The sequence below is a fragment of the Pantherophis guttatus genome, chromosome 2 (genome assembly GCF_059756535.1).
Source record: "Pantherophis guttatus breed Tessera chromosome 2, ASM5975653v1, whole genome shotgun sequence".
Lineage (NCBI taxonomy): Eukaryota > Metazoa > Chordata > Lepidosauria > Squamata > Colubridae > Pantherophis > Pantherophis guttatus.
In genome coordinates, this window is record NC_142064.1 from 274,969,512 (window position 1) to 274,989,066 (window position 19,555).

At 41.2% G+C, this 19,555-nt stretch overlaps 1 protein-coding gene across 1 annotated transcript; it reads left to right on the forward strand.

Annotated features, from left to right (window-relative positions):
- The first annotated feature begins 2,843 nt into the window (after positions 1-2,843).
- LOC132710358 (vomeronasal type-2 receptor 26-like) lies at positions 2,844-14,513 on the forward strand. The gene is made up of 3 exons (XM_060686392.2): positions 2,844-3,632; positions 12,449-12,575; positions 13,389-14,513. The coding sequence occupies exons 1-3, from the start codon at positions 2,901-2,903 to the stop codon at positions 14,291-14,293; spliced, it is 1,764 nt and encodes a 587-aa protein (XP_060542375.2). The 5' UTR covers positions 2,844-2,900; the 3' UTR covers positions 14,294-14,513.
- The last annotated feature ends 5,042 nt before the right edge of the window (positions 14,514-19,555 follow it).

Sequence of the window (19,555 nt, forward strand, 5' to 3'; positions counted from 1 at the left end):
TTATGTAGAAATCCAAAGATGGAACAAAAAATACTTGAAAGAAGTTCAGGTCATTTCCTCTCCTTAACCAATCCTAAATTGATCATTTGAATACTGGCATAGCCCATTTTCTTATATTTTAAACTGCTCATTGGTAATCAATTCCTTATCTTTATAATAATACAGAATTACTTGTTTTTAGAGTTGCTTTTCTGTGTCACTTATAAAACAACCCCTTCTTTTGGTGATGGTTCTACTTTAATGATTGAATGATGTTGATCCCTGGTTACTGGGCAGATGAAAATTAGTACTTCGGTAATTAATGGTTTATTTGTGATTTTTAACCCTGGTGAGGACTATCTCAATCCCATCTTCTCAACATTCATAAATACTAAATGATGAGGGGTAACTATCTAGTGCCTGATTTGATATCAGTATTGACTGAGTAGGCTTATGGAGACAATGGGGATTATATTGGTGGGAGGAGGGAGAAACTATTTTGGTGTTTCTATTGTTTCTGGTGGTAATGACATGAACACTTTTTTACAGTACTTTAGCTTATGGTGCATCAAAAATTCCAGGCTTCATTTTCAACTTTGAAGTGGTCAACAGGAATCCCCAACTTCTCCACAATCTCACATTGGGCTACAATATCCATGACACATATTTTAACACACTTGACACTTCAGATGCCTTGCTCGACATGCTGTCTACTGGAGAAGCCAATGTTCCCAACTACAGCTGTGGAAGGAGGGATAACCTTTTGGCTCTTCTTGATGCAGCTAGAAGGGACATCTCCACCCAGATGTCAACATTAGGTGGCTCCTACAAAGTCTCACAGGTTTGTGTGTGTTTTTCTATATGGTAATGTGAGTGTGGTGGTAGTGGTGGTGTGGGAGGAATAGATGCAACTGTATCTTCTCTATGGAATTCAAGAGCTGCTTCTCACCATGGTGGCATCAAGGCTGGAGATTGGGATGCTCAGAAGAGAGGAAGCAAGGATTAAAGCAGCTATATCCTCTCATGACACCATCTTCATTGCTTTGGGCACTTTTGCTATACACCTGTGAAGGTGAAGAAAAGCTTTGTGTCCCATCAAAACTAAGGGGCAGTAGTGATGGGAACCTGACATTCCATACACGATATCAGCCAAAAGAATGATATTTTCAATGGTGCACAAATCCCAGATTCATGAAAAGAATCCCAATGGATTTATCTCACCTACACTTGATAATAATACAGTATATGTCTTATGGAATGATAGGGACCAGAGAATTAACTAACCACCTTATTTAAAAAATTGTTAGCTGACATGCCAACTTCCCCCCTTCCCCAATATGTTCATCATCAAATTAATCATAAAAGGTTTGAAGATTAATAAGACCCCTGCAGAAGACCATCTACCATCTGAACCATTGAAAATGTATCCCAGTTAGTAGGGCCCTCTATTGGCAATTCATTTACACATATAAAAATGCTATATCCAGTTGAGTGGAAAATGGCAATAGTAGTTTCTATTTATATATAAAAAGAAAATAAAAAGGACATAGAAATTATAGGGCCAAAAAAACCCCACAACAACCCTTTTTCTGTCTTTATAGATGTTAGTTCTGTTTGCTGTGGGTATATTACTTGGAACCCTGGCAACAGCATTTGATACAATAAACAGAGAAAAATTACAGAGGAAATTGATTGCTCTTAAAATGGAACACAGGCTGTTGGCACTGATCAAAGCCCTTCACAGAAGCAGTTGTTGGAGATTGTGGTTTGGACTCAATGGAGCCATGAGAAGAAGGATCAATCCTTACTAATGACATACTTTTTATTAAGTCTAGACATTAATGATTTACCAGGATTAATGAAGGATTCTTGGTTGAATGAATTAATGAAGAAGACTTGGCTCTTATCCTCATAATACTTGTCTACATTAGTAAATCAAAATCAAGAGTTCTGGTCTAAATGGTGTTTCAAAGCCTAGTAGGCCAGTGGCAGTTTGATATGCCTCTTGATGGAATTGTTATTGGAGAACCACACTTCTTTTAGTAGGCATCCTCCTTTAGTCCTCTCATGGACAATAACCTCAGCTTCTTGAAAATCAAATGTTTGTTTGTATTCCTTCATATGTGTCCAGATCTGAGAGCGCTGTTCCTTTTGTCGGATAGCCAGTTCATGTTTGTGCACTCTGGTCTGTAACCGCTTGGCCATTTCCCCTATGTAATTGCTTGCACAGTTGATGTGGTAAACTATCGAAGATGTCTCCTCCTTGGGTAATGCTTCCTTTGGGCACATCACTCTCATTCTTAGTGTTTGGTCCGGTTCGGGTGAAGCGGTAGTGGCATGCGTCTGCTCACAGTTCCGAACCGGTAGCAAAGTGTTGTGACCCCGACTTTGCTGCCAAAACCTTGGTCTGCCAAGAATTCTAATCTGTTTACCTAATAAAATATTGGCAGGCGTGCTTGGTATTATGTTTGCCTGTGTGAGGAAGAGGGACAGAACATAAAGGTAGGTGAAACCCATTACTGATATAGGTATGGTTCTGGTAAATTGTGAGAATGATTAAGAAATATGATTTGCATTTTTTGTTTATATTCCTTTTTCATTTGTTTTTTTTTTCCCTTTAATTCTACCTTGTTCTTGTTAAATCTTGTTAATGTTCTGTGCTTTATATTAATTTTCTATGCTTTATAGTCTGTATTTTGATATTGCCCAATACAGTATCTAATTAGAAATAAATAATTTGTAATATGTTCATGAGAACCTACAGTATTTGGATTTATTTAAAAAAACCCAATACTTTGGATTTGATCTGATCCCATATATAACACAGCCTTCTTCATTGTTTTTTTTTTTCTTCTCAGATTAGTTATGGTTTTGTTTCTGAGGCTCTGAGTGATAAAAGTCAATTCCCTTTTTTCCACCGGATGCACCCCAAACAAGGGATCCAGTACCCAGCAATTGTCCCTCTGCTCCTCCATTTCAGATGGACCATGATTGGTCTCTTTGCTGCAGATACAGAAAATGGAGAGAATTTCATGAGGACTTTGACTCCTGTACTTGTCAGGAATGGAATCTGTGTTGTTCTGTCGCAGCAATTCTCAACAACTGGAGATACAGCATCCATCAAGGATGCCCTCTCTAAATGGAGACAAGTCAATGTCTTTGTTCACTTCATAGAACATCCTTCCTTTTTGGACAGACTTCTTTATTTTCATGAGCCACTTGATAGTTTGCCAGGACCTGTTCCAAGGAAAGTCTGGATCATGACGTTCTTTTGGAATTCAGAAATTAAATACTATTCTCTTTTCAAATATGTCCATAGTATTTGGACCTTTGCTTTTAAGGAGAAAAAAAATCCTCAAAAGGATGACTTTGAACCTGACATCTATGTGCAACACCAATTTGCAAGTCAGTCTTTTCACTGTTCTTTTTCAAAGCATGTCTTTTCTGCGAAAGGCAGGAGAAGATGCACCCAAAAAATGCCCCTGGAGACCCGAAAGAAAAGGAATAGTAAATGGATCTCAAATGACCGTGACCTTTACACTGTCATTAAGACTCTGGTCCATGTCTTGAAGGCCGCATATTCCTCCAGATCCAGGAGGAGGAGGAAGGACAGCAAATATTGGTTGGCAGGCCCAAGGCTGCAGCCATGGCAGGTATGGAGTTTTGACAAGGATCCATTCAACGTTGCTCCTTTTGCAAAGGATTCCAAAGTACAAGGAAAAGAACCATCTCAACTAGGGGTGGGCTTCCCCAAACCTCCGTGCATGCCTTGCACTTACTTGCATCCCGAATGGGTTGCATGGGGACTCCTGGGAGGGGAGGGGTGGGGTGGGCCAGCCAAGAGTGGCATTTGGGGGTTCTGCAAACTGTACAGAATCATAGCTAGAGGTTCTCTCGAACCCCTGCGAACTCCCAGCAGCCCACCTGTGATCTCAACCTACCAGTGCTAAGAAAGGCCCACAGTGCAAGATGAAGGATGTCAATTATATTTTGACAATATGTATTTTGTCAATATATGATTGACAAATATTGCTGAACCTTTGTTTTTCCGCTTTTGAGGATATTGATAACATTTGATCCCCAACTAAGAATATCTGACAGTTTTTTTAAAAAAAATGTAGAAGAAAGGTTTAAATATGAAAAGACCATGTAAAAAGAAATCAAGTTTTCTGCTTTTAAAATAACTGGATATCTTAATTCTAGTTTCATCCCTTTCTGGAGAAGAATGAGTTTTGCAATATTTCCAAAATGAAACTGTACTTGCACCAAAATGGAGATGTAGCAGCAGATCTGAACATCTTAAACTTTGTGGTTGTCCCCAGGAAGAATACCATCAAAAAACTACTGGGGAGTTTTGAAAGACAAAGACTTGTTATCAACCAAGATGTTCTGTCATGGCTACATTTGCTGAATGTGGGTGAAATATTGCAGTGTTTTGTGTTTTCCAAATCCTTAGGTCCCATTTCAAGTGAGCTAAGTCTGAACACCATGGTAAATGATCTTTACTGAGAATTCAATGTGGGGAGTAGAATTCTTACAGTTTTCTGTGATTGCTTTAGGACTATTGACCATGGTGTCCTTCAGCTGCTAAAATATGGAATGTAGTTTCAAGCTCATTCAGCCATGTCAACATGAATGCTGGGTGATTTGTTTTAGGACACAGATCATGACTCTTTTGTATTTCCTCTACAATTTAGTATCTCTATAACACTGAGAGAGGCCTTCAAGTGATGGGGATTGTGTTTACAATTGTGTTTACAGAGAATTGGCAATTCTCTGTCCAAGTTCATGTTTGGAATGAATCTGAGAAATTTCAAATTTCAGTCAAGACTGAATGGAGGTCCTGTCCCTATGGGAAATAAATTTAATCTCAACCAGAATAGAACTGGAAGGAATCTTGGAGGTCTTCTACTCCAACTTCCTGCTCAAGTAGGATACCCTATACCATTTCAGACAAGTGACTGTCTAGTCTTTTCTTAAAAACCTCCAGTGATGAAGCACTGACAACTTCTGGAGGCAAGCTGTTCCACTGGTTAATTGTCCTCACTATGAGGAAGTTTCTCTTCAATTCCAGGGTGCTTCTCTCCTTGATTAGTTCCCATCCATTGTTTCTTGTCCTGCCCTCTGGTGCTTTGGAAAATAAGTTGAACGCTTCCCTCTTTGTGGCAACCTCTCAAATACTGGAATACTGCTATCATGTCCTCCCTAGTTCTTCTTTTCTCTAGATTAGCCAACCCAAATCTGTTGTGGCCCACCAGCGGCCTGCACGGATCGTGACTGATTCCGATGAAGAGGAGGCTGGTGTGGTGTCACGCCAGCAGCCTACACAGCCAGCGCTCGCGTCGGACAGTGAGGAGGCCGAAGAGGATGTGGTGCCAGAGGCAGAGACTCAGCCAGGGCCTTCAGAACCTCCAGAGATTCCTTCATGTGGAGAGAGCGAAGTGGAGGAGCCTCTCCTCAATGCTTGAGCACGCAGGGCTGCCAAAAGGCAGGAGTGGGTACTCAGGAGGAGGAGGTCTCCTCGAGAGTAAGGCTTGACGATAATTGGCCACTCCCTTAGCCTATTTAAATCACACGCCATTAGTAAGTTTCTTGCTAGAAACAACTCGTATTTATTATCAGAATATTTTGGTTTATCATATCTTGTTTTCTGGGCTGGTTGCCAACCTTTGCCGGTCTTGTTTATTCTTGCTACTTAATAAATTTGATAAGGACCATTGGTGTGTGTCAATATCCTTGGAAATCCAGAGCTGGGGCAGAACAAAATCCTGCAACCGTTCTTCATATGTTTTGGCCTCCAGGCCCTTAATCATCTTAGTTGCTCTTTCCTATATTTCCAAAGGCTCAACATCTTTTTTGTAAAGTGGTAACCAAAACTGGATGCAGTTTTCCAGGTGCAGTCTTACTAAGGCCTTATAAAACAGTACTAATACTGACAATTATTTGGAACTAGTTTTTTTATTCATTTGAAACTTATTTATTTATTTATTCATTCATTCATTCATTTGAATGACATCAAACCCTTGTCATGGACAGATCATTCGCTCCTTCACTTAGACTTTCAAGCTGCTTCCCCCCGCCACAGGGAGATGGAACCGACTAGATGGTTCCTTCCCAGGCACCTGATGGATCCCGAAAGGTTCCAGATGGAGCTTGGGCCGTTTCCAGAGACTCTGGCACACGAGTCGACTGAAGACCTGGTGGCTGCCTGGAATAGTGCGGCCGCAGAGGCTTTGGACCGCGTTGTACCTTTGAGGCCTCTGACCCGATGCCGACCTCAACTGGCTCCTTGGTTCTCCGAGGAGCTGAGGGAGATGAAGCGTTGGAAAAGATGCCTAGAGAGTGTTTGGAGGACTAGTCAATCCGAATCGGACCGGACACAGGTGAGATCTTATATCAAGACCTACCTAGTGGCGATAAAAACGGCAAAATCTAACTATTTTTCTGCTCTTATCGCATCTGCAGAGAACCACCCAGCCACTCTGTTTAGGGTGACCCACTCCCTCCTTCGGGTGGGAGTGCGGGAAGATCCCTTGCAGGGTCGAGCTGAGGATTTTGTACAGTTCCTGCATGATAAAGTCGCTCAGATTCGGGAAGGCTTGGACTCTGACTGGATGAGTCCGGGGAGGGAGACGGGGGTGAGTCTTGAGAATATTATCTGGGAAGAGTTTGACCCTGTGACTCCCGAGGATGTGGACAGGATTCTGGGCAGGCTTAGTGCTGCCACATGTTTATTGGACCCATGTCCCTCCTGGTTGGTACTGGCCTCCCGGGAGGTTACACGAGGCTGGCTCCAGGGGATTATAAATGCTTCCTTGAGTGAAGGTGCCTTTCCCGCCACCTTGAAAGAGGCAGTGGTGAGGCCTCTCCTCAAGAAGCCATCCCTGGACCCGGCTGTATTAGTAAATTATCGTCCAGTCTCCAACCTTCGTTTTGTGGCAAAGGTTGTCGAGAGTGTGGTGGCACGACAGCTACCCTGGTACCTGGAGGAAGCTGTCTATCTGGACCCGTACCAGTCGGGCTTCAGGCAGGGGTACAGCACAGAAATGGCATTGGTCGCATTGGCTGATGATCTCTGGAGGGCTCGGGACAGGGGTTGCTCCTCTGTTCTGGTCCTATTAGATCTCTCAGCGGCTTTTGATACCATCGACCATGGTATCATGCTGCAGCGGTTGAGGGGATTAGGAATTGGAGGCACCGTGTTACGGTGGTTCTCCTCCTACCTCTCTGACCACTCGCAGTTTGTGTTGGCAGGGGGGCAGAGGTCGACCTTGAGGCGCCTCGCCTGGGGGGTGCCGCAGGGATCGGTCCTCTCACCCCTTCTGTTCAACATTTATGTGAAGCCGCTGGGTGAGATCATCCGTGGTTTTGGGGTGAGAGTCCATCAGTACGCTGATGACACCCAGCTGTACATCTCCACCCCAAACCACCCCAATGATGCCCTTGATGTGATGTCCCACTGCCTGGAGGCTGTGCGGGTCTGGATGGGGAAAAATAGGCTCAAACTCAACCCTTCCAAGACTGAGTGGCTTTGGCGTCCGGCATTCCGGTATAGTCAGCTGGTGCCATCGCTGACTTTTGGGGGTGAATCTCTGCCCCCCACAGAGAGGGCTCGCAATCTGGGCGACCTCCTGGACTCACAGCTGTCTTTAGAAGAGCACATGACAGCCGTAGCCAGGGGGGCTTTTTATCAGGTTCGCCTGATCCACTAGTTGCGTCCCTTTCTGGACCGGGATGCCTTGCGCACAGTCACTCACGCCCTCGTCACCTCCCGTCTGGACTATTGTAATGCTCTCTACATGGGGCTCCCGTTGAAGAGCACTCAGAGGCTCCAACTGGTCCAGAATGCGGCCGCATGGGTGGTTATGGGCGCACCTCGTTACGCCCATGTAACACCTCTCCTGCACGAGCTGCACTGGCTCCCAGTGGTCTTCCGAGTGCAATTCAAGGTGTTGGTTACCACCTTTAACGTGCTCCATGGCATAGGACCAGGATATCTACAGGACCGCCTTCTGCCACCAACAGCCTCCCACCGACCAGTTCGCTCCCACAGAGAGGGACTCCTCAGGGTACCGTCGGCCATGTTATGCTAGCTGGCGACACCCAGGAGGAGAGCCTTCTCTGTCGGAGCTCCTGCCCTTTGGAATGAATTGCCCCCGGATATTCGTAACATCTCTGATCTCCGGGTCTTTCGCTGTGCCCTCAAGACCCTTCTGTCCCGACAGGCAGGGCTACCTAATTGAATGATTTTAAATTGGGTTTTAACTTTGGGTTTTAAAATTCGGCCAAAACTATTTGATGAATTTAATTAATTTTAACTATGAAATTGTATATTTATGTTTTTTAATTTTGGCTGTACACCGCCCCGAGTCCTTCGGGAGGAGGGCGGTATATAAATAAAATTATTATTATTATTATTATTTATTGGTTAATCTTTAGTGAGATTCACAGCCTTTGAGGCTGGTTAATAGCTCAGCAGCTCGAGTCCTAACCAAGGACCTAGGAACTGTTAAGGTATTGTCGGAGGATGTAAGCTGTTCCGAGTAAGGTGGTTTTTTGTAGAGTCAAAATGTTCATGTCCGGCAAATTTAGAATTTCTAAATAGCGGGGTAACCCTTTGGGTATTGCTCCGAGGGCTCCAATTACAATCGGGACAACACACGATTTCTTTTTCCACAGTCGCTCAACTTCAATTTGTAAGTCCTGGTACTTTGTGATTTTTTCTTGCTGCTTATCTTCAATTCGTGCATCACCAGGTATTGCAATGTCAATGAACCATACTTTTTTCTTTTCAACTATTGTTATGTCAGGTGTGTTGTGGACCAAGTGCCTGTCAGTCTGAATCCTAAAGTCCCACAAGATCTTGAGTTTCTCATTCTCTAAAACTTTCTCAACCTGATGTTCCCAGTGGTTTTTGCTGTACTCAAATCCAAACTTCTGGCACAATTTCCAGTGAATGATTTTAGCAACACAGTCATGGCGTTGTAGGTAGTCAGTTTGTGAAATTTTGCTGCACCCACTGATCAGGTGGTCGACTGTCTCATCTTTCTCATTGCAGAGGCGGCATTTGCTGTTGGTGGTAACATGTTGAATTTTTGCCTTCATACAGTTTGTGGCTAGGGCTTGTTCTTGAGCTGCCAAAATAAAGCTTTCAGTTTCTTTTTTCAGTACTCCTGATCTTAACCAGTTCCAAGTTAGTTTCTGGTCAGCTTTGCCTTCAATACTTTTCAAGTATTGGCCATGCAAAGCTTTGTGTTTCCAATTTTCAGCTCGCTGCTCAATTACTTCTTTCTTATATTCTGCTTTTGTTTTAGTTGTCTTTAAAAGGCCTCCTTTATTTACTTCCTTAATCATTGGTTCTTCACTTTTCTGGATGTAACCATTCAAGCTGCATTTTTCTTCTTCCACAGTCTGCTTTATTTGTAGGAGTCCTCGACCACCCTCTGCTCTTGGTAAATATAATCGGTCAACATCACTTTTAGGGTGCAAGGCATGATTCATTGTCATAAGCTTCCTTGTTTTTCTGTCCAAATTGTCTAACTCCATCTGGGTCCAGTCAATTATTCCTGCAGAGTATCTAATCACAGGTATAGCCCAGGTATTTATGGCTTTTATGATGTTTCCTCCACTCAATTTGGACATTAATATCTTACGAATTCGTCGAATGTACTTGGCTGAAGTTAATTCCTTGACTTTATTATGCATTAAGTCAGAGGCTTCTAAAATCCCCAAGTACTTGTAGCCTTCTTCTGATTTTACTGCCTTTATCGTTTCTTCATTCTCTAGTTCTATTCCATCCTCTTCTATGATCTTGCCTGCTTTGGTTGCTATTGTTGCACATTTGTCAATTCCAAACTGCATACCAATGTCTTGGCTGAATTCTTTTGTGTTTTCAATTAATAAATTCAGTTCAGCTTTTGTTTTACCAAACAGCTTCAAATCATCCATATACATCAAGTGCGAGATTTTCAGTCCTTTCTTTGCAAGTTCGTATCCACAGTTCATCTTCTTCAAAATGATTGTCAGTGGTAGCATTGAGAGTATAAAAAGTAGGGGTGAAAGGGAATCGCCCTGGAAAATGCCTCGTTTAATTTCAACTTCACCCAGTTCTTCTTCATTAGCCATAAGTTTTGTTTTCCAGAGGTTCATTGAAGATTCCATGAATTTTTGTATGTTGCTGCTGATGCCTAATATTTCCAGGCATTTCTTGATCCAGCTATGGGGAACTGAATCAAATGCTTTCTTATAGTCTATCCAAGCCATGAACAGGTTGGTTCGTCTTTTCTTTGAGTTCTTTAGGATTAGCTTGTCGATCAGCAATTGATCTTTTGTTCCTCTTGAGTTTTTGCAGCATCCTTTCTGTTCTACAGGAAGCAAGTTATTTCTTTCCAGGTATCCATAGATTTGGTTTGCAATGATACCAGTAAGAAGCTTGTATGTTGTTGGCAAGCAGGTGATTGGCCTATAGTTTCCAGGGTCCTTTCCTTTTTCTTTATCTTTTTGGATCAAAAATGTCCTTCCAGTTGTCATCCATCCATCATTTTCAGGTGTTTTTAGGATCTGGTTCATCTGGGTTGCCAATCTTTTGTGCAGACTTGTAAGTGCCTTTAACCAGAAGCCATGCAGCTCATCCGGTCCAGGTGCACTCCAGTTCTTCACTTTTCTTGACTGTCTTTGCACCATTGCTTTTGTTATTTTCACGTCTTCCATTTTATGCACTTTAATAGAGTCCTCAACCTGTTTGATCCATTTTGCATTTCTGTTGTGCTTCTTGTTGTTTTCCCACAAATTCTTCCAGAATTTCAGAGCTTTCTCTTTATCAGGCTTTTCATTTGTTGTTACTCCGTTTCCATTTTCTAAATTCTTATAAAACTGGTGCTGATTTGCTCTGAACTGTGAGTTTTCCTTGAACTGAGTTACTCGGTTTTCATACCTTTTAATCTTTTCAGCGATGGCAACAACCCTCTGCTTCAGCTCTTCAATTACTACTGCAATCTCCTTATTCCTTAGATCGTATCTTGCTTCCAGGCTGCTTTTGACCTGCTTGTTCTTTAGCTGACCTTGCCTTAGGTTCTTCAAGTTGCTCAAATCTCCACGTACTTTTTTGATCTTCAATTCTAACCGAATTTTCCACTTAGGCTTCCCCTTCTTGCCTCTTTGGTTCTTTTGTATTTTCAACCCCAGTTCTTTGGTGGTTATGACAGCTGCTGCATACATCAGTTGGTTAGTTTCGGCTAATGTAGTGGTTCGGATAGTTTGCACAGCCTCATTGACCTTTTTTAGTACATTTCTCAATTCTTTCCGGTTCACTTGGTTCAGCTTTGGCAAACGTGTTCTTTCATCATCTTCCATTTGGTGCTTTATTTTTCCAGCTAATTGAGCACTATCTGTTGGTGTTTGTTCTTTAGTGCTTCCTTGTTCTTTATCTTCATCCAATTCAGTATCCTCTTCTTCCCTTTCTTCCTCAATTTGCTTTTGAGTCTGGAAATCATTCTTGATGTTACTCTTCTTTGTTGTTGTACTCAGACCATTAATTGCTTTCTCTTCTATTGCTATTAATTCTTCTGTAGTGAAAAATTTGTGGTTTAGGATTACACGTCGTTGGTCCATTAACCTTTGTTCACTGGTGTCACAGTCCGTATGGTTCATCTTCCAAATCTGATACATTCTTTTTTGAAATCCATGTTTTGCTGGCTCAGACTGATAGTAAGCTTCCATAATAGAGGTGTTTTCTTCCCTGGTCCAGATTTTTCGCTTTTTGGGTTTTTCTTCCAGTAGCTTGTCAGCTCCATGCCCTGGTTGCCTAGCAGAGGGAGTTGAGCCCTGTAACTCATTTTGCGTAGAATGCCCAGGAGCCATAGCATCCAACGGAACCCTTGTTAATCCGGGCGATGGTTCAGCCGGCATAAATTTCATTTTTTCTGTATTCACCATGTTTGAATGGGTTGTGGAGCAGATTTTGTCTAGCCCTTCACCTAAGGTCTGTCTGATATGGTTGCACCTGTTCAGCATAGCCCTTAGGATCACTAGAGCACGCAAGCCCCTCCACCACGACAAGGTAGAGCTCCTCAGAGGGGTGGTTATTATTATTATTATTATTATTATTATTATTATTATTATTATTATTATTATTATTGAAACTAGTTTAATTAAGGAGAAAGTACTGAAAAATGAGGACAATTAACCAGTGGAACAGCTTGCTCTTAGAAGTTGGGATGCTCCATTACTAAAGGGTTTTAAGAAGAGCCTGGACAGCCACTTGTCTGAAATGGCATAGAGTCTCCTGCTTGAGCAGGGGGTTGGACTAGAAGACCTCCAAGGTCCCTTCCAAATCTGATATTCTGTTATGCTGTTATTCTGTCAAAGTTATGCCAGAGACTATTTTGTTAATGTTCATGTTTATTTTTATATTCTACAGATGGTTAGACCTAATGCATTTTCTTTGGCATTCCTTTGTCTTTCTCCTTAGCCTTTGCCTCAGTCCAAATGTGTGGAAAATTGTCATCCTGGATTTGTCAAGCGGGCTCGAGAAGGAGAGCCAGTCTGCTGCTATGACTGCATTCCTTGTCCGGAGGGGACCATCTCCAATAAGGAAGGTGGGTGACACAAAAGAAAAGGATAGATCTTATGGAAGTGGATTCATTCAGAGCATTTTCATGAAAATACATGTTCAAAAACAGATTAAACCTGGGAAGACTAGCAAAATGACCTGGGGCTAGGAAGAGATAAGATAGTGTGGCAGATTGGGCAACCTTTACTACTGCCAGATAAAATATCTCTTCTGCTTTTTAGTTTGGAATTTCCATCTACATTTGACTTCTAGGAAGATTGGATTTCTTTGAAACATGAGGAATTGTCTGAGGATAATTATTGGAAAGTTTATTCAAATGTATTCTATGGGGGCCTATATGGGGAGGTATTAGTGGTCCACAATGAGGTGCTGTAGATGGTTACGGAGATACCTCATTCTGCCAAAATGCCATTTCTCCTAGCTTTCTCTGCCAGCTTACTAGAGTTCATAAGTTACAAAAACTGAGTCCATTATATTAAGAAGTGCCATCCAGGAGGGCTCAGGAAGCCTGTCTAGAAAGATTAAGTCACTAATTATTAACCTCTAATATTGTAGGTTCCTATGAAGGTTCTGCACATTTCATAGGCAGTAGATGATAGCTAGCTAGCTAGCTAGCTAGATAGACAGACAGATGATAGATGATAGATAGATAGATAGATAGATAGATAGATAGAGAATGACAGAGATATAATTATATTTTTCAGAAAATTTTCTATTTCAAATATTAACAAATGATTCTTTGAAAATGCTCATGCTATCAGCTGTTGTTCCAAGAATGTATTTCTTGAAATTTAAAAGGACAGAATGTTGAGGAAATGTTGCTTTTTTATTTTCTCAGATATGGAAAAATGTATCAAATGTCCGGATGATAAATATCCAAATGAGGACCGAATTCAATGTATCCCCAAAGTTATATCCTTCCTGTTATATAAAGAAAATCTGGGCATCATCCTGGTGTCTTTTGCCCTAGTTTTGTTCCTAATCACAGGCCTTGTTTTAATTATATTCATTAAATACCGAGAAACTCCCATTGTCAAAGCCAACAACCGGGACCTTTCTTACATCCTCCTGGTCTCCCTCCTGCTTTGCTTCTTGTCTCCTTTTCTCTTCCTTGGTCAACCAAAGAAAGCCACATGCCTTCTCCAACAAACACTCTTCAGCATCACTTTCTCAGTTGCCATTTCTTCTCTCTTGGCCAAAACAATCACGGTGGTGCTGGCTTTCTTGGCCACAAAACCAGGAAACCAAGTGAAGAGATGTTTGGGGAAGAGTTTGGCCAACTCCATCATCCTTTCTTGTTCTTCTGTCCAAATTATTATTTGCTGCATTTGGCTTGGAGTTTCTCCCCCATTCCCTGACTCTGACCTCCACTCTCTGTCTGGAGTGATAAACTTGCAATGCAATGAAGGGTCTGTTGTCATGTTCTATATCACTCTCAGCTACATGGGCTTCCTGGCTGCTATCTGCTTCACAGTGGCTTTCCTGGCCAGGAATCTGCCTGGAGCCTTCAATGAAGCCAAGCTGATCACCTTCAGCATGCTGGTCTTCTGCAGTGTCTGGGTGAGTTTTGTACCCAGCTACCTGAGCACCAAAGGGAAATACATGGTGGCTGTGCAGGTCTTCTCCATTTTGTCCTCTAGTGCTGGATTGCTTGGCTGCATCTTCATCCCCAAGTGCTACATAATCATGCTGAGGCCAGATCTCAATACAAGGGAGCAACTTACAACAAGAAGAAATGAATAAATGTGAGACAGAGAAATTTCAACTCTCAACATGTTCCAACAGGCCACACCTAGAAAAATGGTCCCAGTTGCTCTCCATATATAAGTGGGCCAATAATTTTGTTTGAAATAAATAGAAGATAATGTCTCCAACTTTGTAAATAAAATACCTTTGCAAAGGGGCTTCTTTGCCCACCTGAAAATACTAATCACTAGGTAATTCAGGAAAAGTAAAAAAAAAATATTTAAAAAAGTGGAGGTCAAGTCAAGTGGAAGGTGTACAAAGAAAAGATACATACATTTACAATATGTGATACAACAGAAAGCAAGTGATCAAACACTAAAAGACATTGATTATATATGACGCTTCAACGATGGGAAACTTTGATTGTACGTAACATTCCACAAGTGACAAATTTATTGGTTACATTAATTTTCCCAGCAGGTTTTTAAAGCTTGCAAATGTATTCAAGTCTATTTATAGGATACAGAAATGTTACGTACAGCACATTTGGTTTATGTAATACCTCAGAAAGCAAGTGATCAAACTATAAAAGTTAATTTTATTGTTTATATTTGTTTTATTTTAGTATACAATATTTAATCTTGTTTTTTTTTTCTTGACTGTAAGCCATCTAGAGTCACTTCTTGTCAAATGGACAGTGTTTAAATAAACAACATAAATAAAACAAAAAGTGTTGATTATATGTTCAATTACATTGAAAAATGGAAAACTCTGATTTTAAGTAACATCCCATAAGTGCAAGTACAATCTATTACTATGGCTTGAACTACAATTCTGTTGAAAATTCCCTTCCTTTGCCACTCATTTTGAAACTCCTAGAATGCTTCCAAAATGCTTGTTGTTTACTAAGCTGGACTTTATGTCCATTATACCAAATGTCCTTTGACTCTGGAGCTGGATGGAGTAGAGCCAGCAAACCATGACAGGCCAGCAGACAATCTCATTTGGAGGAGTCTTTTCTGTAATAAGGTGTCAGAGTTTGTTGCAGAAATCACATCCAGAAAGCACACACAGATAACTGATGCAGCAGGATTCATTAAATAAGAAACTTCTTTATATACATAACAACACATGAGACATATATACAATACCAAGAGCCGTTCTCAGAATCAGAAACATAATCACAGAAGCACAGTTAACAGAAGGAAGGACAATATTAGGAACACACAACTTATATTTATACATATCAGTTAACCTAAGCCACGCCCAGGCTCCAAACAGCCCTCATTGGCTGCTATGCCTATACATTGGCTGACCTTGTTACCATGCCCTATTCCAGCCAATGGCTGACCTGTTGCCATGTCTATCCAAACAGTCCCCATTGGCTGATATATTCCAGTCTATGAATATTCAAACTCTGACATAATGGCTATCTTGAAATCACACCATTTCAACAAGTATCCCTATACTGAAATTGCTGGGTAAGTTAGCCTTCCGGAAGTGGAATTAAGGCCAGTCCACTCACACATGATTCCAAAACCTCTGAGCTTTTCTCAGGTGCTATCTATCACTGCGTTTTTGTATTTGTCAGCTGGGCTCCCATTCTGAGACTTACGGTAGACTGATTTGACTCTTATCTCAGAAGCCACTGCACATGTCCACATTCCTTCTTCCACATTCTTTCACTTTCTTCTAACTTTTCTTTGTTCGCCTGCCAACAGGCAAGGCAGGAATGCTACCAAGATGTAATCATTAGCTAGTAAGACTTTAGCTAATAAGACTGTTTTTTACTTCTTTATAATAAAATGTGTTTATTAGAATATATCTCGGGTTTTATTTCCTTTAAAAGTATACTTGAAGGAAAAGCCACGATCCATTCTCTAATCAAGGTGCAATTACCCAAAAGCAGAATGGGATTAACTGCCACCCTGACACTATCATGTATCTGCTTTGCCTGTCCCCTTTAGTGAACTACCATCCTATTCTGCCAGTGGAGAAATGGTTAAGGATGCATCAGTGCCAGAAACTCAACACAGGTTGATGGTGCGAAAAAACCCATGATTGGAGCACAGAACTAGAAGGATATTCAATTGTTCAAAAGAAACAGACTCAGCAATAGAGTTGGCGGGATGGGGAGAGGTTGCATCCTCTGCAAGGAATTATTACACTTCCATAGAAATACACAATACTAGGGATGAAAGCCTTCTTGGAAGTATTTGGGTTAATATTACAGGAAAAAAAATGACTTTGCTATTGGTGTGTACTTCAGGCCACCCAACCAGCTGAAGGAAATAGATGAACTCTTTGCTAATAAGTTAGCTGAGCTGTGCAGGAAACAAACCACTATAGTAATGGGGGACATTAACCACCCTGACATCAACTGGGAAACAAACTCTGCAGGGACTGTGAGATCTATTTTATCATTCAAGGGAACTAGAGGGACGGCTACACTGGACTTAATCCCTACTAATTGGGATGAAATGATTGAGGAAGTAGAAGTTATAGGGCTGCGATGGCGAACCTATGGCATGCGTGCCCAAAGTTGCACGTGAAGCCGTGTCGTCCAGCACACGCGGCCTTGCCTGTTTGTCCTCCAGGTTTCTGCTGCGTATGCATGTGCAATGATCAGCTGTCCTTCGCGTGCGTGGCAGTGCCGAAAACCAGTGTGCCCATGCATGCCAGCCAGCTGATTGTCGGTTATGCAAGTGTGCCAGAACCCGGAAGTTCGGCTTTTCTGGAGCACGATTCCTTCACATGTGAGGCAGTGCTGAAAACTGGCCTGTACATGCACACCGGCCAACTGATTGCTGGGCATGCATGCACGCTACAACCCGGAAATTTAGCTTTTCCGGAGCACAGCCTCGACGAGCATGCGTGTTCACACGTGATGTTTCCGCATGACCTTTTTGGCACTCGGTGCCGAAAAGGTTCATCATCACTATTATAGGGACTTTGAGGGGGAGTGACCAAAGCCTACTGATAAGATAGAACAATTTGATTTTTAATGGAGCTCTGGAAGAAGTTCAGAAACCCCAGAGGACAAATTGCTTCTCACTGTCATTATTACCACCTGGGTGTTTGAGACAACGTCTGCTCCTTCTCCAGAGGCTGCCTTTGAGGTAAACATCAGACTGAAAGAACAAGGAAGGAATCTTTTATCAGAAAAGGATAAATGCCTCTTTGGACACAAGTTCTGAGACAGGCTCTTCAATGTACTTTCTCCTTTACAGAGGAATCTTCGTTTCTCTCTTTTTGAATCAAGAAAGCCACTGCATTTCTATCTTGTGAGAGTGCTCTGAATTCTTCTAGCTCTAATTCTTCTAGCTTTAATAATTTTTATTAAACAGTTTTTTAAAAAAAAAACCAAAAAAGAAATTTTTACAATTTTCTTCTTTTCAACCATTTCGCATTAGTAAATGTTTCTTACATATCCATTTTTCTCCCTTACTTCAATATAAATCAATATAGTTCTAATATTGATTTATATACATAGAGATAACAGTCTACTCAATAGTGATCATACATTCTGGGTCCGTTTCATTTCCACTCTTTTTGGTTTTTATTTATAACAGGAAAGAAATTGATTAATAAATTTGGCCCATGAATAATGGACCTTCTGCTTCTGCTGGTGCTGCTGGTGCCCCAGCCGGTTGCTGGGAAACTTAGAATGAAGTGCCTCCTGTATTTCAAGAACCAAGGTGAAAAAAAACCATGGAGCTACTACAGGCCAGGAGACCATCTCATTAGTATAGTTGTCACTGCAACAAAATTATCAGATATAATGTTGTCTTTCAACATGGCTCCATATCATCAGTCTCAATCGTAAGTCATTCTTTCTGATGCAGTTGCATTGTAGCTGTAGCTGGGACCTCTGTTTGCAATTCTGTCTTCTTTTCTTATTTCACTTACTCATCTGTTACAGAACTGACCTAATTTCTTGAATTATGTGGAAATCCACATAATCCACAGAAATACAAAGATGGAACAAAAAAATACTTGAAAGAAGTTCAGATCATTTTCCTCTCCCTAGCCAATCCTAAATTGATCAGTTGAATACTGACTTTTATTTAAAGATGTGATTGAAATGGCTGTAAATAGTCTGGCATATCTCATTTTCATATATTTTAAACTGCTCATTGGTAATCAATTCCTGATCTTTATAAGAATAGAGAATTACTTGTTTTTAGAGTTGCTTTTCTGTGTCACTTATAAAACAGCCCCTTCTTTTGGTGATGGTTCTACTTTAATGGTTGAATGATGTTGATTCCTGGTTACTGGGCAAATGAAAATTAATATTGCTGTAATTAATGGTTTATTTGAGATTCTTAACACTGGTGGAGGACTATCTCCATCCCATCTCCTCGACACTCACAAATACTAAACTATGATGGGTGACTATCTTTAGTGCCTGATTTTGGATCAATATTGACTCAGTAGGCTTATGGAGACAGAGCATATTATATTGAAAAAAAACCTATTTTGCTGTTTTTATTGTTGGTGATGGTAGTGATGTGAACACATTTTTTTTACAGTACTTTATCTTACGATGCATCAAAAATTCCAGGCTTCATTTTCAACTTTGAAGTGGTCAACAGGAAACCCCACCTTCTCCACAATCTCACATTGGGCTACAATATCCATGACAAATATTTTAACACACTTGACACTTCAGATGCCTTGCTCGACATGCTGTCTACTGGAGAAGCCAATGTTCCCAACTACAGCTGTGGAAGGAAAGACAACCTTTTGGCTCTTCTTGATGCAGCTAAAAGGGACATCTCCACCCAGATGTCAACATTAGGAGGCCCCTACAAAGTCTCACAGGTTTGTATGTATTTCGCTATGTGGTAATGTGAGTGTGGTGGTGTGGGAGGAATAGATGCAACTGTATCTTCTCTATGGAATTCAAGAGCTGCTTCTCACCATGGTGGCATCAAGGCTGTAGATTGGGATTCTCAGAAGAGCGGAAACAAAGATTAAAGTAGATATACCCTGCCATTACACCATCTTCATTGCTTTGGTCACTTTCACTATACACCTATGAAGGTGAAGAAAAGCTTTGTGTCCCATCAAAAGGTCTTCTCTACAAAACTAAGGGGCAGTAGTGATGGGAACCTAACATTCCATACATGGTATCAGCCAAAAGAACAATATTTTCAATGGTGCACAAATCCCAGATTCATGAAAAGAATCCCAATGGATTTATCTTACCTACATTTGATAATAATACAGTATATGTTTTATGGAATGATAGGAACCAGAGAATTAACTAACCACCTTATTTTAAAAAAATGTTAGCCAACATGCCATCTTCCCCCC